The 20,451-nt window shown below is 36.1% G+C and overlaps 1 protein-coding gene across 3 annotated transcripts in view; it reads right to left on the bottom strand.

The window, feature by feature from the left end:
• Positions 1-20,451, bottom strand: part of BRWD1 (bromodomain and WD repeat domain containing 1) — a 121,320-nt gene that overhangs the window by 82,265 nt on the left and 18,604 nt on the right. For all 3 annotated transcript variants that reach the window (XM_019922387.3, XM_019922386.3, XM_073804514.1), the window contains 4 exons: positions 13,626-13,776; positions 11,464-11,562; positions 10,960-11,120; positions 9,584-9,805 (listed from right to left, as the gene is read on the bottom strand). In XM_019922387.3, the coding sequence (XP_019777946.1) occupies positions 9,584-9,805; positions 10,960-11,120; positions 11,464-11,562; positions 13,626-13,776 (633 nt within the window). The remainder of the gene's footprint in view (positions 1-9,583; positions 9,806-10,959; positions 11,121-11,463; positions 11,563-13,625; positions 13,777-20,451) is intronic.

The following is a 20,451-nucleotide window of genomic DNA, read 5'->3' on the forward strand; positions in this document are numbered from 1 at the left end:
ATGTGATCTCAATAAATGATTATTTTCAAAACTAACAAGAACAGTCAGAAAAACTTTTACAAAGAGAAAAGTAAAGATCTAGTCCTATCAATGTGAAACCGACCACAAAGCCAATTAATTAAAACTATGGGGCACAGTAGGTACACAATGACAGAATGACCAATGGAAAAATGTGAAGTCCAAACTGGACCCTAATACGCAAGACTTAAGATAAAGGAGGCATCTCAATCAGTTGAGGAAACAATGGATCGTAAATGCATAAATGGTAAAGGGACAACTGTGCAACAATCTGGGGAAAAATGGATCCATTCTTCAGACTGTAAAGCAGGATAAATTCCAAGTGATCAACACTTTAAATATTTAAATAACAAAACCATAAAAGTATTATAAGAAAACACAAAAATTATATCGTAACTTTGGAACAGGGCTAACATTTGTGCTACACAAACAAGCTAGAGAAAGCAAGATCAATTTGGTCCAGAGACATCCTGGACCAAAGGCAGCTTTTAAGGCAGCTTAAAAGACAGAAAAATATAAGGAAAACAAGAAAAACGCACTAGGCAAAGGAATAAGACGAACAAAAATACAAAAGTGAGAGGGAATGTGATAGTTAACAGAAAGATCTATAAGACTAAGTGTTCATTTTGGAAGTGGTATGGAAATGGGTTAAATGGATAGAAAATCTGGACCCAATAACACCAAGTTAAGAGGTTAACTGTAGTTCTCAAGTAAAACACTGAAGGCAACCCAAAGATCTGTCTGACAGCAGTATATAATATTGATTGAAAAGGAACAGATAAGATAAAGAACCAAGAATCAATCCAATTGATCCAAGAACCTTAACTGGACGGCAGTACCCCCTACCTTCATGAAAGAAGCAACACAACTTGCTGACTCATGAGACATTCAAGATAAAGGAACTTATGCAAAAGGAAGACCAGTATTGCCATTAAGAGAAAAGGAAGTGTTGGGAAGAAATGGGTTGGTTTTGTTTTTCCGTATGAGTTACATACTTACTTATCATTACAACATGCCAGAGAGAGATAGTTTATTATCTCTGTTTCATGCTTTTCCCCAAGGTTATATACACTTTGTAAGAGAGATAAAATTTGAACCTACGACTTCTTCAGTGAAGCTTCTTCTAAGCTCCTTCTCTTCGAATATATGAAATCAAGGGTTTTTTAAGTGATTATTTACATCTAAGTAGATATGTTTCAGAATATGGACTAACAATGAGTTTTAGAGAATATCCCATTAAAAGTAGTAACTGAAATTATATTAACAATTGGATAATTCTTGTTAATTAAAACAATGTAAAATTTGTAACCTTGCAAACACAGAGTAAAGAATTTTAATTAAAGTTAGTTAGAACACAGGTCACTTAATATGACAGATACACAAGACGTTTGTTGCTCTCTATTTTGTCTCACTGATGTCTTTGTCTAGCCCTGGGTTGACACTATACTGTTTATAACATCTTTTAAAGCATTTTTAAATACCTAGTATCGCAAAAAGTTGAGGGTTTTTTTTGAGGGATTGGGTGGGTGGTTGGCTATTTGTGCTTATCTTTCTCTTTCTAAATGAACTTGATAACATGCCAAGTTCCATTAAAACAAAGCAACTGGGATTTCAAATGTAAATACACTGACTTTACACCATGATCTGGAGATGTGACAGCTTTACAACATTGAATCTCCTGATTCAGGAGCATGGTAGAAATTTTCACTTATTTAGACTATTCCCTCCCCACCACCCAAGGTTCTGCCATTATTTTTAAGACCTTTCCCCGTCTCCTGGTAAGTTTACTCCTATGTGAAGCTTTTGTTGCTATTATGAATTATGTACTTTTTTCATTATATTTGCAAACTGATTATTGATGGTTTATAAGAAAGTTTTGGTTTTAGGACATGGGTCCTATATCTAAATGTTTTACTAAGCTCTCAGCAGTTCTAATAGGTTTTATAGAATTCACCAGGTAAATCCTCTTAAGTTTGCGTTTTAAGAGATTTTTTTTTTTAGTACCCAACAGGCATTTTTAACTTTTGAAGCCTTCCTTTTACTGTTTCTAAGTAACAACATTTCCTCAAATGCAGTATCGCTGACATATAGCCATGTTTTATTAACCAACCTCAAAGCTACTCATCGATGACTGTAACATGCACCTCTAAATAAAGGAAACAGTAAGAACTGCAATTTCTCAAAGTCCCTTTTGGCTTTGTGATTCTGTACTGCAATCTCACATGTCTACTTCCAAAGTCAAAACAGTTTTCCTGAAATCACACATCCTGAGTAACTGTCTAGTATATAACATGTGCCTGAGAGCATAATAACTTCTACTTTTACAACTTATTCAGTGACAAAATAAGCAGTCTTTAATATATGTTGATCCTCTATTTTGCTATTAAAGAATGCATTATTTAAAGGTAGTAAGCCGTCCTACTAACTGTTAAAATGCAAATCTTTCCTGTGTGCTCACATGTGCATTCTAGACAGAGCTATTAGCATGGGGGAGTGGAGGAGGGGGTAAAATTCACACAACGTTAAATTCACCACTTTAACCATTTTAAAATGTATAATTAAGTGGCATTTGGTACATTCACAATACTCTGCAGCCATTATCACTATCTAGTCCCACAACTACTGTAAGATTAAACTGAAATCTGTCAAGGCATTTTCCATTGATTCTCTTGGCTTTTTCAAGTAGGTAATCAAACTGTTTGAAAAATGAGAATTTGGGGGACTTCCCTGGCAGTCCAGGGGTTAGGACTCCATGCTTTCACTGCAGGGGGCAGGGGTTAGATCCCTGGTCAGGGAATTAAGATCCCACATGCCACACGGCACGGCCAAAAAAAAGAAAATGAGAATTTTTTTCTCTTTCTTTCCAATATTTATACATTTTTGTTTTTTCTTGCTTAGTAGTACTTGCTAATGTTGAACAGTTGCAGTGATAGTATAGCATTTGTTCATTTTCCCCAAATGTCGCTTTGCAATCTTTCAAATCTGCATAAAAGCTGCAAGAATAGTACAATGAACACTCACATACCAGTCACCAAGATTCACCAATCGTTAATATTTTGCCACACTTGCCCCTGGCTACTGGATGGACTTGAACCATCTGAATCTAAGTTGCAGACATCATGACACTTCAACCCTAAAATCCTCAGCATGTATCTCCTAAGAACAATGATATTCTCCTACATAATACATTTATTAGACTCAAGACATTTAATATACAATTAATATTGAAATTTCCCCCAATTTCTCAGATGTCCATTATAGGTTTTCTTTTTTTTTTCCTCTCTTAAAGACAGGATCCAAATCACATATTTATATTTGTCACAGTTTTTTACTTCCCTTATAAAATAGTTCTCCCACCTTTTGTCTTTTTGAAACTAAGCTTTTGAAGGATATAGATTGCTTTCATAAACTGTTAATTTGCATTTGTCTGACTGCTTCCTCATGTGATTCAGGTTAAACATTTCTGACAGAAATACTAACAGGTAGAGAAAGAATTTTAACTACAGATTCAATGCATTTTATAGTTACAGGTCTATTCAGATTTTATTTCTTTCTGTGCCAGTCTTAGAATAATTCACTTTTTCAAATTTTCTATATAAAACTTTTAAAATATACTTTTTAGTGTCTGAAGGGTCTATAGTGATTCCCTTTTTCAAATATGATAATATTTATGATATTTCTATTTTGATCCTAAATTAATCTCAGTCTTACACCATTTTTAGTATTTCATTCAAAGAACTTCTGGCTTTGTTGATACTCTTTACTGTTATGATTATTTTTTCCATCCTTAATTGTTTCCTGTTCTTTTTCTAACTTTCTGAGAAATACATCTAATCACTGAATTTCAGCCTTTTCTTTAATATATGCATTGAGGGCTATAAACTTCCCTTTCAGCACTGCTTCAGCTGGGTATTAATTATCTACTGTTGTATAACAAACTATCCCAAAACTTAGCTACTGGAAACAACAGTAAATATTCATTATTTCACAGTCTCTAAGGGTCAAGAATTTAGAACAGCTTAGCAGGGTGGTCCTGGCTCAGGGTCTCCTGAGGTTGAAGTCAAGATGTCAGCCCAGGCTTAAATGAGGATGGAGGACATGCTTCCAGAAAGGCCAACTCACACGGCTAAGGTAGGAGACTCCAATTATTCACCATGAAGACCTTTCCATAAGGCTGTCTGAGTGCCCTGTCGACATGACACAGCAGGCATCCCTCAAGACAAGTGAGTCAAGAGAATAAGACAGATGTTTCCATTCACGTCAAGAGAATAAGACAGTGACTCCCACTGTCTTATAACCTTTCACAATCAAGCAATGGAAGTCACCCTACATCACTTTCCCAGTATCCTATAGGTTACACAGGTCAACCCTATTCAACAAGGAGACTACCAATGGGTAACAGCATGAGGAGGGAAGAATCACTGGGCACCATCTTGGTGGCTGGCTACCAAACTCCATATCCCACAAGTTATAATTATAATATTTTCATTATTAATCAGTTCAAAATATTCTCAAATTTTTATTGTGATTTCATCTTTGATGCATGGGTTACATAAAAGTGTATTGCTTAATTTATAAAAGTGAGGATTATTCTGTTAATTCTGGCTGGTAGTTAATTTCCAGCTTAATAGCACTACTGGAGAATATACTTAAGATTATTTTCAGTATTTTCAAATTTATTGAGAACTTAGTTTAAGGGTTGGAATGTGGACAATATTTATATAATAATCCACTTAAGACTGAAAAGAAATGATGTGAATATAATACGCAGTGTTCTAATGTATCATACAGATCAAGCTTATTATTTACATTGTTCAAATCTATATTCTTAATGACACAGATTGTTCTTCCAACTACTGAGAGAGCCAGAGATGTGCTTATTGCCCATTAATATTATGGAGGTCTATTTTTCCCCATATGTTCTATTTTTGCTTAATGTATTTTGAGGCTGTGTTACTGAACACATACAAATTCAGAACTCTTCTTCCTGCCTAATGAAACATTTAATCATTATAAATTGTCCCTCTTTATCTCTAAAATTGGTATTTGCCTTAATGCCTTTTTATCTAATAATATTAGTATGTTATACCAGCCTTCTTATGGTTAATTTTTGGATAATTGTTTCCATCCTTTACTTTTTTTTACATCCAGACTCCCTATACCCTTATATTGAAGGTGAGGTTTGTTTTTCAATTATGTCTGAAATCTTTCTCTCTTATCTGGACCATTTAATGCATTTACAAGTAATCTATGATTACAATGCCATTTAATGATATCCTAGTTTCATCTCAGTACTTTTCCTACACTTCTTTTTCTTTCCTTTCTTGCTTTTTTATTATTCCATATTTCCCCCTCTATTAAGCTTAGTAGTTATATATTCTCTTGCTAGTCTTTTAATTATTTTAGAGATTATGAAATGCAAAGATCTAACAAATACTAAAGTTACCTCCTCCCTATATACAAGCTATTACTACTGTTAGTTTAATTCCATACATAATTTAAAACCCTAAGACATTACATGTGTTGCATGGAGTCAATGTTTATTTCCATTTGCTCACACACATTGTTTTTTTAATTCTTCATTCTTTCTTATTCCAAGCCTGGGATCACATTCCTTCTCTGCCTAATAGATACTATTTCGAATTCCCTTTAGTGCTGTTCCATCATAAGAAACTCTCCATTTGTCTGAAAATGTGTTTATTGTAGTTCAATGGTATTTTCAGTAGGTTCAGAATTCAAGACTGGCAGTCATTTCCTATTAACACTTTAAGAAGAGTACTCCTTTGTCTATCAACTTCCACTGCTTCTACTGAGAAGCTAGCCGTCAGTTTTATTCCTTCTTTATTTTCCCCTCTGGTTACTTAAGATTTCACTTTGTCTTTGGTTTTAAAGCTTTTACTGTAATGTTTAGTATGTCTGTATATTTATTCTGCCCAGGATCCTTAGTGTTTCTTCAATCTGTGGCTTTATTTCTTTAGCGTATTTTGCAAAATTCTCAGCTATTATCACTACAAACAAAGCTTTTGCTTCATTCTCTCCTCTTCTTCAGGAATTCCAATTACACATATGGTATATATGTATGTATACACGTGTGGAATCTTTTCAGCATTTCCTGTCTATTTCTTAATCTCTTTCAGTACATTCCAAACTCTTCCCTCTGTGCTTCCATCTATTTATTTTCTTCTAACCCCATTTCCAGCTCATTAATTCTCTCTTTGATTTCTTCAGTTGCATCTAATACACTGTTAAAACCATCCACTGAATTATTAAATTCAGTTATATATTTCAATTCTAGAATTTCCTTTTTACTAACTTCTAGTTCTGATGAAATTTGCATATTTATTATGAATTTATTATGCATACATACTTCCAAGATATATCCTCCCCAACCCTACAAGTCTGTCAAAATTTCAGCTAAGCTTCTCAGCCACCTCCTGTGAAACTGGCATATGCCTTCAAACTCAAGTTCCTCTCCCTGGGCTTTCCTTATTTACTGTATCTTGGTCCCATAATTTCTCATTCTATTAGTACTTCAGATACTTTTGTCACCCTCATCCAGCTTTTCTATAGTTGCCAGCTCTGCATTATGTCTTTTACTCCTGAAGAATGTTCACTTGATCCTCTTAGATAGACAAAAGGTTCTACCTCTAACCCAGTTAAGTCTAATACTAACATTTTTGAGAATGTAAATTATATTAAGTGACACTGTATACTGCTACCCATGAGAAAGGTGTGTGCTAAAATACTGAAAGTGATTATTTCTAGATGGTAAGATTATGGAAGTCTTTAATTTTATTTGCTATTAACTACTGTCTAATTTTTTTGCAAACCATATTACTTACATACCATTTTTTTAATAAATAAAAAGAAAACCTTTACTAAAATTTAAAATGGTTTATACATGCCAGTAACAACAAGGCAAAGAACATGAAAAAGATTAATAACTAAAATCATGCATTTGCTTGACTTTGAACTTCAGAGTAACCACTAGCAAGCACAGATAAGCCTTCTGAAGTATAAAAACCTATCACCACCCAAGTAGAGTTTTTTGATATATTCAGTAGGTAGTAAACACATGTGGGCCCCCATTACCAAAAGAATGGGGCTTTCAGTGAAGTCCAGAGCTCCACTTTCACACTGAAGAATTCCCTAATGGTTTTAAGACAGACGCCCTCAAAAAGTATTATAAATGTTCTTATTTGCTGTTATGTTGCCTATAAGTTCATACCAAATAACAAAATGAAAAAAAATTTTTTAACCTCTAGAACATAGCTAGGATTTGACTTAATTTTTAACCTATGAAATCCTCTAGAGAACAATATACTCCTTGCCAAAAAATAAACAGGCAAATCAAAAATTTTGCTTACATTTTCAAAGTAAAACACAACCCCAATTAGAGTTGTCATCCTTCAAAAATAAGTCTGCAGTCTTTATTCTTCAAGAATATTGGCCACAGGAATTGAGAAAAGTCACTTCTATCACAGAACTTCACACCAAATCTACTTATAGACCACTTAACATATACCCTAGGTAAATTCACATATGAAAATGAAACCACTCTGCTTGTCTTACTCAAACTCAAATCAGAAGCACCAACATGTCTTAAAAGGCCTTACAAATCATTATCTACTAACAAAACGTAATTTTCAAAAAAAAAAAAAAATGACTGAGTAGCACCATTCTCAGTACTAATGGATCTAAGACGACTGCAGAGTCCACCAGACGTTCAATGCCTGGAAGAACATACCTCAAGGTAACCAAGCCTCTCGATCAATGATCCTGAAAGTGTAGTCCCTAAGGGGGAGCAGGGCTTCCCTGGTGGCGCAGTGGTTAAGAATCCGCCTGCCAATGCAGGGGACACGGGGTCGAGCCCTGGCCCGGGAAGATCCCACATGCCACGGAGCAACTAAGCCTGTGCACCACACCTACTGAGCCTGCGCTCTAGAGCCTGCATGCCACAACTACTGAAACCCGTGCACCTAGAGCCCGTGCTCTGCAACAAGAGAAACCACCGCAATGAGAAGCCCACGCACCGCAACAAAGAGCAGACCCCGCTCGCCGCAACTAGAGAAAGCCTGCACACAACAACAAAGACCCAACGCAGCTAAAATTAAATAAATGAATAAATAAATAATAAAATAAAAGATACAATGAAATAAAATTTTTAAAATAATAATAATATATAAAGGAGAAGCAGAAGCAGCACTCGAGAACTTGTTATGAAGGCAAATTCTCAGGCCCCGCCTCCAACATTCTGAATCAAACAAAATTTCTGGCACTGGGGCCTAGCGATCTGTGTTTTTTTGTCTTTTTTTGTTTTTATATAAATTTATTTATCTATATTTGTTTTTATTTTTGGCTGCGTTGGGTCTTCATTGCTGCATGCGGGCTTTCTCTAGTTGCGGTGAGCAGGGGGCTACTCTTCGTTGCGGTGCGCAGGCTTCTCATTGTTGTGGCTTTTCATTGTCGTGGCTTCTCTTGTTGCAGAGCACGGGCTCCAGAGCGCAGGCTCAGTAGTTGTGGTGCACGGGCTTAGTTGCTCCGCGGCAGGTGGGATCTTCCCGGACCAGGGATCAAACCATGTCCCCTGCATTGGCAGGCGGATTCTTAACCACTGTGCCACGAGGAAAGCCCCGCAATCTGTGTTTTAAACAAGGCCTCCAAGTGATTCTCATGCACATTAAATAAAACTACTGCTCTGGATCCAACAACCAACTTACAAGAAATACAAAGAAACATGTTATCTACTCCACAAGGAAGCAAATGGTACCCAAACTGTGGGAACTCTATAGATAAACCCAACTTCCTCAACAAAGAAACTGCAAGTGGTTATAAAAAAAAAATTGGACAACACTGTGCAATTGTTTTAAAATTCTTTTAATCTATAGCAATTGTAAGGTACAGGCTTTGTCTGATTCCTAATTCAAACAAACTAAACAAAATAATGCTATTTATGAAACAACTGGAAATTTGAACATCAACAAACAAGTGTGATGATAATGTTTCTAATAAAACACAGTATGTCTTTTAGGAAGACATACTGAAGTTTTTTACAGAAGAAATGATATGAAATCTAGGATTTGCTTTGGGTACAAGGTGAAATGGCTGAAGAAGAATTGGCCTGAGGTGATGGGCACATAGGGGTTCATCATACTATTCTGTCTACTGTGTATGTGGTTCAAAATTAACATCCCCCATGAAGGAAAAAAATTAATATATTTCAGCAAATTTAATCCACTCATCAAAATCCACAAGTCTTAAATTGATGATTTTTCTCCTTTAACACCATGAGTGTGTAATGACACTCATTCAGTTCAACTATAAACCTTACGGAAACAGTAAGTCATCCATCAAGCCTTTATATACAGCTCTTAACTGCATTACATATTTGTTACATCACCCTTCTAAGATTCATGGAACTATGATTAATTATATTTCTCTTCATTACTAAATTTAAAATAGAGCATATAACTACTAAGCATCTTACTATTTCTCATCTCCAAAGAAAAAGAGTTTTAAAGGAAAAGGAGATAATACACAAATGTGAACACTAAAGCTGGTTTACCTGTAAAGATGTAATTGACCCCGTGTGTCCTTGGAGCACAGCAACTGGAGCACAAGTTCTCAAGCACCACACTCTAATTATTTTATCACAGCTCCCTGCAGCAATCATTGTATTCTCATAGTTTACTGCCATATCTGAAATTTCTGCAGAATGACCTCTTAATGTGGATAATAGGCGGCCATTGTGTGTTGACCAAATCTTCACCAAACAATCATCTGAACCCTGAGAAAAAATACACCCAAAAATAAAATGTTAATACAGCAAGGCTTTTTTATCATTTAAAAAAATACCATTTACATGTCACTCAAATTAAGTGTCTATAACTCCTCCTCTCTTTCCAACTGTAGAACATTCTGCAAATTATGAATCTTACAGCCAACAACACTTACAATAGTTTTTTCTGACAGCCAAGAACACTTATAATAGTTTTTCCTTCAAATCAAATAATAAAGGTACCTTGAAGTTTTCATTTCTATGGCTTAGACTTATTATAAATACTATTTTCCCCAAATTCTCTGCCATGGAATAAGTCCAACTAAAAGTTCATGGCTCACCCATTTCAATTAACAATGGTTAAACGTTCGTTTAGCTCACATCAAGCTAAATAATTTGACAAATGTTAGTTAAGACTGATCTATGTTTCACAAGTTGATTAAGTGGCAATTCCAAAAACAAAAAATAATGGGACTAGAACACTCATTTTAAATAACTAAGCAACAGAGTCTCAAATTTATAGTACCAGCAAGCATCCAACCATTCAGCAAATATTTGAGTATCTACTGAGTCTCAACAACTGAAAAATGAAATTTAAACTTCTTACCCACCTTAATTTTCCCTTAAAACATTAAAATGGTAAATTAAATTCCAAATATTTACATATAGTTTTACAACAATTATAAAATAATCTTTCAGTGTTAATCAATTCCCCTAGATCATGATTAATCAATGTGAATATGAATCACCTGTAGAGATTTGGATTTGGGGGAAGGGGGTCTTTTTGATTAATGTAGAGGGGTTTTGGGGGGATTGTTTTTGGTTAATACATACTATAACCTAATTCAGTAGGTCTAGAATGGGCTGGAGGGGAAGTACTAGGAATGCATATTTTTAAGCATCCTTGATGATCATGCTCAAGAACCACTGTTCTAAATCAGTTTATCACAAAAAACACACAAGGCCTGATTATCTGCATCTGAATCACTTGCGATACTGAATAAAAATGTAAATTCATGGGCCCCACACCAGACCTACTGAGTCAAAATTCCTGACAAAGAGGAAAGATAGAATCTACATGTTTTATAAGATTTTCTAGATAATTCTGAGGCACACTAAAGTGCTCCAGATGATACCAAATTGAGTTTAAAATGTTAACTCACTGTAAAGATTCTATGTCCTGTCCTATCAAATGCTACACAGTAAACAGCAGATAGATGTCCGAGAATCCTTCTGTGCATTTTTATATGCTGATACATAGTTCCTGGAAATGCTGTGCTAAAAGTGGAACACCCTGTGAGTTGTTTTCCTCGATGTATCTCCACTAGGAAATAAAAACAATGAAAGTGGTTAAGGGGGAGCCAATATGTAAAAAGCTAAGAAAACCTCCAAAACAATTTCTAGAGGGTCACAAAAATCAATGCTCGAGAAATCCTAAAGACGAAGTTTCTTCCCAATTCTCTTCTACTATAAGCACTAGTACACACTTCTTATTAAAATAAGATTGTTTTCATTGACTTTTATTACTTTTAGTAATAATTTTAGGAAAACCACAAATCTGAAACAACATTACCAGTACTACCTTTTAAGTTTTAATATAGAAGTTACAAAGTTGGTCAAGAAATTTAAAAATGGTTTTGGGCCTCTAAAAAGTCAACCTCACTTACCAAGATTTGGTGGGGAACCATAATTCACCGGCATTTCAGGAGGTCTTCCTCTATGAAGAGCAGCAAAGGCAGAGCCCTTCCAAACTGTGTGCCTGCAGTCTTTAAAATGAATTTTAGATACACATAAAATCTTGAAAGTTAACCCCAAGAAAGATTTTATAGAATACTTACGTATATTGTAATAAACTGTTTATTCAAAGGTTTACCAACTAATATACTTTAACAGAAAAGCCCTAGAGGTTTATTAGACTATTTCTGAAGGAAAAAAAAATTTAAGACATCTCAGATACAACAGCAACAACTAACATTTGTGTAGCACTTTACAATTTACAAAGTGCTTTCCACATACATTATCTCATTGAATCCTCACAACAACCCTGTGAGGTAGGTATCATTGCCAATTTACAAGTGAGGTAACTGAGGCTCAAAGGTTCCAGGACCTTTAAAGAGATCCACTGTAAATGATTAGTCAAGATGGACCATAAAACCAGATCTTTTGACTCCAAGTCCCACTCAATGCCAAACAGGTTTTTATTTTTCATTGCAGAATTATACCATACAATTATTAATGATAAAGGTCTTAATCACAACCGATCCAACTCTCCAAAACCAGAAATTTTTGTAAGGAAAATTTCAATTTTTTTGGTTTATAAGAAAATCCTGACTTAATTAACTTATTGAAATGTTACTGAGTTTTAAAAATAATGATGGCCAATATTACCATGATTTTAATCTCCTTAGAAAGTACTGACAAAATTAAATGACTTTCCTCTTGTTTTAGGATCATAGATAATCCTTTACAAAAGAGCATATGTAGGATCTTTGAGTCTGAACACTAATTCTCAAATCCTATCCCTCTTAGCAAATATACTAAGAAAAACTGTCTACCCCCTCTATAGGAGATAGCAGCAGAATACAGATCATGCTGTGCTAGAAATGTGCTTCTTCACAACTGAAAGAGGAAGGTAAGAAAGGCATTATATAAACCCTCTACTGAGCCTCGGGTGCCCCAAACTAACAGGCATATCATGTGTTACATGAATGAATTCATTACCACTATCATTATCAAAGAGCAGTTACAAGGCATCCTCTTGCGTCACTAGTACAAAACAGAGAAATATGGTCCCTACCCTAGGACAGCTTGCTGAAGTTTCTTCTAAGGTCTGCCAGTTCTAAAGCAGTGCTCATCACAAAACGACATTGAGCTTGACACAAGTAAAGAAAACAGGAAAACAGGCTACCCAGGCAACTACTATATAACAACCTAAAACAGAATAATTACAAGGTGAATAGGGACACAGAAAAAGGAAGAATATGAACAGTTTCCTGATTCAAGCCACAGTGTGGCATGACCATAAGAGCACTGAGAAACAACTAAAGCTGACAAACCAGTCTGGCATGGAACCAAGAGGAAGGGTTGTTCTTTCTCAGTCAAACTTTACACTGGTGGAGCATCTAAGAGGCAGCATCACGTCAGCAACAGATCTTAAAAATAATCATGAGGGATGAACTTGACGTATACTCAGGATCAGAAGAGCCAACATTCTTGCCCATTAGCAGTTAAGCCACGTTGTATACATAGATCATATCACATACATATACTGAGTCTAAGTAATTTATACCAAGCTAACAGAAAAAGAACAGCAATTCCAAACATTTTGCTACCACATAATTTCGCAAAAAAAACTGGTGAAAAAGAACCATGCATTTGTACATTTTTGGTGCTCATTTTCAAACTGCTACCAAATTTAGAAAATCACTTCCCCTTATAAAAGGGCTTCAGAATCTAAATATCAAGTGAAATACTTCTAGCATTTAAAGAGTTTATTAGACACATACAATTACATTCAATGAAGTTATAAGTGAGCTACAAAATGGAAAAATAAGAACTCACATTGATAAAACCTCAAACACATCTCAGAATAAATTCAAGCTTTTAAGCTTAACATCTATACCTTTATCATTTTTTTAAATGCAGAAGGACCCATTAAACACTGATGTAATAAAATTCAACATCTATGCTAAATGCAGAGAATTTTATAGTCCACAGCATGGTTTTTAGTTACATATCACCTTTCTTCCACAATGCTTACATTACTTCACAATTATAATAATTATTAAGCTAGTAATACAAAGCAGAACACTTCTTCAAATTAAGGTACCTTTTGCTGTACGTAGCAAAGACTGCCTTCCTGCACCAAGTAAAGAAGTGACTCTTGAAATACTGGGTGGAATTTCTTTATCCAACATGGGACCGATGCGCTGGCAGATTTGCAACAGATGATCAGGAGCCACATGCTTATTGGACAACACCTGATTGGAGAGCAAGTTTCAAAAACAACATTTTTTACAAGAGTTTCAAAAAATATAAATACTTAGGGATAAGTCTGATAAAACATGTGAAAAACATGTACAAGGAAAACTACAAAACACTGCTGAGAGAAATTAAAGAATGAAATAAGCAGTAAATTAATCTACAGATTCAAAGCCATCCAATCAAAATCCCAGTAGGCTTTTTTTGTAGAAATTGACAATTTTATTCTAAAATGTATATGCAAATGGCTTAGAAAAGTCAAAGCAGCTTTGAAAAAGAACAAAGTTGAGGGCGAACAATACCTGATTTCAGGACTTGTTATATAAGAACAACTGATTTTTGGCAAAGGTACAAAAAAAAGATAATCTTTTCAACAAATGGTGCCAGAACAAATCAATACCCATTTGCCAAAAAATAATTATAATATTAACTTTAATGTATACATCACACAATAAATTAAAATTATCTCAAGACAGATCATAGATCTAAATGTATCATCTAAAACTGTAAAATTTGTAAAAGAAAACATTGGAGAAACTCTTTATGACGTGATGTTAGGCAAAGATTTCTAAAATGACACCAAAAGCATAATCCACAAAAGAACAAATAGATAAAATGGACTTCAGCAAAGCTAACAACTTCTGTTTTTTCAAAAGGTATTGTTAAGGGAATGAAAAGACAACCACAAACTGAAAGAAAATATTGGCAAAGCATATATCTGATAAAGGACTTGTATCCAGAATATATAAAGAACTATCAACACTATTTTAAAAAACCTAATTTTTAAGAATGATTTGACTAGACACTTCACCAAAGAAGACATACAGATGGCAACCAGACACATGAAAAGATGCTCAACATCACCAGTAACTGATGAAACACAAATTAAAATCATAATAAGCTATCACTACACACCTATGAGAATAACTAAAATTAAAGACTAACCAGACCAAGATCAGCAAGAATGCAGAGAAACTGCTGGTGAAAATGTAAAACAGAACAATCACTGTGGAAAACAATGGGGTAGCGTTTTTAATAGTAACACATACATTACCATATTATCTAGCTATAATACTCCTAGGTGCTTACCCAAGAAAAGTGAAAGCACACATCCACATAAAGGTTTGTATGTGAATGTTCTTGAACAGCTTACTTTTTAAGAGCCCCAAAGTGAACACAATCCAAATGTCCATTAACAGGTGAATGCCTACACACATTACTGTATGTCTGTACAATGGAATACTATTCAGCAATAAAAAAATTTAATAACACACAACGACGTGGATGAATATCAGAATAATTATGCTGAAAGAAGCCAGAAAAAAGAGCGCATGCTATATGATTTCATTTATATAAAACTCCAGAAAATGCAAATTAATATATAGTTACAGAAAGCAGGTCACAGGTAACTGGGGGCTGGTAGATAAGCAGGAAGAATTATAAAGAAGAGGAAACTGGGCTTCCCTGGTGGCGCAGTGGTTGAGAGTCCGCCTGCCGATGAAGGGGACACGGGTTTGTGCCCCGGTCCAGGAGGATCCCACATGCCACGGAGCGGCTGGGCCTGTGAGCCATGGCCACTGAGCCTGCGCGTCCGGAGGCCGCGGCCGTGAGAGGCCCTCGTACCGCAAAAAAAAAAGAAGAGGAAACTTTTGGGTGTAATAGGTATGTTCACTATCTTCACTGAGGTGTTGGGTCACGGTACACGTAACACATCTAAATTTATCAACTTGAACACTTTATGTTCAGTTTATTATGTCAATAATACCTCAAAAAAATAAATAGGGCTTCCCTGGTGGCACAGTGGTTGAGAGTCCGCCTGCCGATGCTGGGGACATGGGTTCGTGCCCCAGTCCGGGAGGATCCCACGTGCCGCGGAGCAGCTGGGCCCGTGAGCCATGGCTGCTGGGAGCCCGTGCTCTGCAACGGGAGAGGCGACAGCAGTGAGAGGCCCGCGTACCGCAAAAAAAAAAAAAAAGAAGACTTCAACATAGGCAAGTAGATAAAGACAAAGTCCAGATACTATAGGAACACGGACTCCATCCGGCAGCTATTAACTCCCATAAAGAGAATTACAGATTCTCTGCTTTTCTGAGGATTCTAACAAAATCAAATCAAAGATCGGGGTGGGGGTGGGGTTATCCTATTTTTGTACAAAATAAGGTGTATCTGAAAAATAATATGGTTCTAGTCCCAATACAGACCAAAAAAAAAAAGAAAAGAAAAAATGGTCCTGAATTTTTAAAAATATCATAGACAAAAATCAATATAATAAATAGCTAATTTTCCTTTAATATTTTCAAGTCCTAGATATGAACGTTAGTAACAGTTTCTAACAGCAACTTCAATGAGTAAGCCACAGTTACACAAGGTCCTCAGAAGTAAAGCCAGAAACAAAGTCCCTTCAATGGTCAAACAGCCCATCTCTCTACCATCTTGTTTTTCGCAGGCATATTCAGTCTCAGAAAGTTTATCAGCAACAATCCTAGAATCACTGTATTACTATCATTATCACCAAATACTGCTGTGAGCATAAGCCCCTTCAAGCCCTGGGTAGCAGTTACAGAAAGTGGTAGTAGGGTCTACATAACCTGACTAATTAACAAATTGAAGAAAAAAAAGTCATATTAACAAATTTAAGGAGAAAACCCATATGATCATCTCAATAGATGCAGAAAATGCTTTGGACAAAATTCAACACCTATATATGATAAAACTCTCCAGAAAGTGGGCATAGAGGGAACCTACCTCAACATAATAAAGGCCATATATGACAAACCCACAGCAAACATCATTCTCAATAGTGAAAAACTGAAAGCATTTCCTCTAAGATCAGGAACACGACAAGGATGCCCACTCTCACCACTATTATTCAACATAGTTTTGGAAGTCCTGGCCAAGACAATCAGAGAAGAAACAGAAATAAAAGGAATACATATTGGAAAAGAAGTAAAACCGTCACTGTTTGCAGATGACATGATACTATACGTAGAGAATCCTAAAGGTGCCACCAGAAAACTACTAGAGCTAATCAATGAATTTGGTAAAGTTGCAGGATACAGAATTAATGCACAGAAATCTCTTGCATTCCTATACACTAATGATGAAAAATCTGAAAGAGAAATTAAGGAAACACTCCCATTTACCATTGCAACAAAAAGAATAAAATACCTAGGAATAAACCTACCTAGGGAGACAAAAGACCTGTATGCAGAAAACCATAAGACACTGTTGAAGGAAATTGAAGATGATACAAACAGATGGAGAGATATACCATGTCCTTGGATTGGAAGAATCAATATTGTGAAAATGACTATACTACTCAAAGCAATCTACAGATTCAATGCAATACCCATCAAATTACTAATGGCATTCTTTACAGAACTAGAACAAAAAATCTTAAAATTTGTATGGAGACACAAAAGACCCCAAAGAGCCTAAGCAGTCTTAAGGGAAAAAAATGGGGCTGGAGGAATCAGACTCCCTGACTTCAGACAATACTACAAAGCTACAGTAATCAAGACAGTATGGTACTGGCACAAAAACAGAAATATAGGTCAATGGAACAGGATAGAAAGCCCAGAGATAAACCCACGCACCTATGGTCAACTAATCTATGACAAAGGAGGAAAGGATATATAATGGAGAAAAGACAGGCTCTTCAATAAGTGGTGCTGGGAAAACTGGACAGCTACATGTAAAAGAATGAAATTAGAACAGTCCCTAACACCATACACAAAAATAAACTCAAAATGAATGAGATACCTAAATGTAAAACCAGACACTATAAAACTCTTAGAGGAAAACATAGGAAGAACACTCTTTGACATAAATCACAGCAAGATCTTTTTTGATCCACCTCCTAGAGTAATGGAAATAAAAACAAAAATAAACAAATGGGACCTAATGAAACTTAAAAGCTTTTGCAAAGCAAAGGAAACTACAAACAAGACGAAAAGACAACCCTCAGAATGGGAGAAAATATTTGCAAATGAATCAACAGACAAAGGAGTAATCTCCAAAATATACGAACAGCTCATGCAGCTCAATATCAAAAAAACAAACAATCCAATTCAAAAATGGGCAGAAGACCTAAATAGACATTTCTCCAAAGAGGACATACAGATGGCCAAGAAGCACATGAAAAGCTGCTCAACACCACTAATTATTAGAGAAATGCAAATCAAAACTACAATGAGGTATCACCTCACACCAGTAAGAATGGGCATCATCAGAAAATCTACAAACAACAAATGCTGGAGAGGGTGTGGAGAAAAGGGAATCCTCTTGCACTGTTGGTGGGAATGTAAATTAACACAGCCACTATGGAGAACAGTATGGAGGTTCCTTAAAAACTAAAAATAGAATTACCATATGACCCAGCAATCCCACTACTGGGCATATACCCTGAGAAAACCATAATTCAAAAAGACACATGTACCCCAATGTTCACTGCAGCTCTATTTACAATAGCCAGGAGATGGAAGCAACCTAAATGTCCATCAACAGACAAATGGATAAAGAAGATGTGGTACATATATACAACAGAATATTACTCAGCCATAAAAAGGAATGAAATTGGGTCATTTGTAGAGACGTGGATGAATCTAGAGACTGTCATACAGAGTGAAGTAAGTCAGAAAGAGAAAAACAAATATCGTACATTAACACATATATGTGGAACCTAGAAAAATGGTACAGATGAACTGGTTTGCAGGGCAGAAAGTAAGACACAGAAGTAGGGAACAAACATATGGACACCAAGGGGTGAAAGCGGCAGGGGGTGGGAGTGGTGGGATGAATTGGGCAATTGGGATTGACATGTATACACTGATGTGTATAAAATGGATGGCTAATAAGAACCTGCTGTATAAAAAAATAAATAAAATTCAAAAATTAAACAAATAAATAAATAATTGGAACGTTATGGGGAAAAGTAGCTTTTTCTGTAAAGTTTGGGATGCTGTAATCTAATCAGGATCTAGAATTAATATTTAATATCTTTAATATGTACCTGTCTAATCTTTAGCTTTCCCTCAAATTATTTTAAGCTACACCTAGAAATCCTACAACAGAAAACGTGTAAGTAAACTACCATATCATAATTCCTATAACAATGAAAAGTACAGTATAACAATGAAACATAAGAAGTGACAGAAAGCACTGCCTTTTATAAAAAAAAAAAAAAATTTGGTGTCTTCTTTGCTTAAGAAATTCCCCCCAGCTTCTGATGAGACAGACATTCTTCTTTATTTAAAAAGTGCAAGTTTAGGGACTTCCCTGGTGGTCCAGTGGGTAAGACTCCATGCTCCCAAGGCAGGGGGCCCAGGTTCGATCCCTGGTTGGGGAATTAGATCCCACACGCATGCCACGACTAAGAGTCCACATGCCCCAACTAAAGATCCTGCGTGTCGCAACTCAGTCATGGCGCAGCCAAAATAATTTTTTAAAAAATTTTAATAAATAGGGACTTCCCTTGTGGCGCAGTGGTTGAGAGTCCACCTGCCGATGCAGGGGACACGGGTTCGTGCCCCAGTCCAGGAAGATCCCACATGCTGTGGAGCGGCTGGGCCCGTGAGCCATGGCCACTGGGCCGGCGCGTCCGGAGCCTGTGCTCCACAACGGGAGAGGCCACAACAGTGAGAGGCCCACGTACCACAAAAAAAAAAAAAAAAAAAAAAAAAATTTAATAAATAAATAAATAAAAAGTGCAAGTTTAGTAGTCAATGGCAGAATATTCCTATATAAATAAGAGGAAAAAGGAGCTTAACAGTATTTACAAAAGGACCTAGGCAGAGAAATGTTCTAGTGCTGGCATGAAGATCCTTCATTTAAAAGCATTTCAATGTATTTTAATTCAAAAAAGTTAACCAGTTTTAGCTTCCCAGAGCAGCGACTGCCTGCTTAGCCAACAATGAAGTCAGCATTAATAGCATTTTCCAGACAAGCCTCACTTTACTGAGATGGTTGGTGGGTGACTTTGTTACAGGTATTCAGATTGGTGGACATGCTTTTATGATTTGTAAGATTGCGCAGCACATGAAAATAGGCTGTTGAATACTCCATTTGCTGCAAAGCAGTGGCTTAAGTAATAATAAAGATATGTAATGGTGTCTTACAAGTCTGTAGATGGAATCGATGCAGTGATCTAATGGTGTCATTAAAGAGCGTATCTTTCTGCTTCGGCAGCCTTGACATTTTGGCTTTTTTCCCCTCAGACTCTTAGTTTTTACGTTGCTGGATGGTTTTTGCAGCTCTTGCCATCATACCCTGGAAATGCTGGAAGGGGAGGATTCTTTCTTCCTGTGACTATTTTATTAGGGAGGAGAATTTTTACAGGAACGGTCCCCTGCCTCAGGAGATTTCTTCTCAGTTTCATTGCCCGGACACATCCTTAGTTAGCATTTCTGTGCAATCTATTAATATTTTCTTCCTCCCTTAGCAAAACAATGACCCCTGTTTCTAGACCATATAAGCTTTTCCAACTTACAAACTATTCAGGAGAAAAAAAACCTAAAACTTCTGATATTCTTTTTTGTTTGTTTGGTCAACACGCAGCTTGTGAAATCTTAGTTCCCCGACCAGGGATCAAACCCGGGCCCCAGCAGTGAAATCACCGAGTCCTAACCACTGGACCACCAGGTAATTCCTATAAGGTTTCTGATACACTTGACAGG

The sequence above is a fragment of the Tursiops truncatus genome, chromosome 4 (genome assembly GCF_011762595.2).
Source record: "Tursiops truncatus isolate mTurTru1 chromosome 4, mTurTru1.mat.Y, whole genome shotgun sequence".
NCBI lineage: Eukaryota > Metazoa > Chordata > Mammalia > Artiodactyla > Delphinidae > Tursiops > Tursiops truncatus.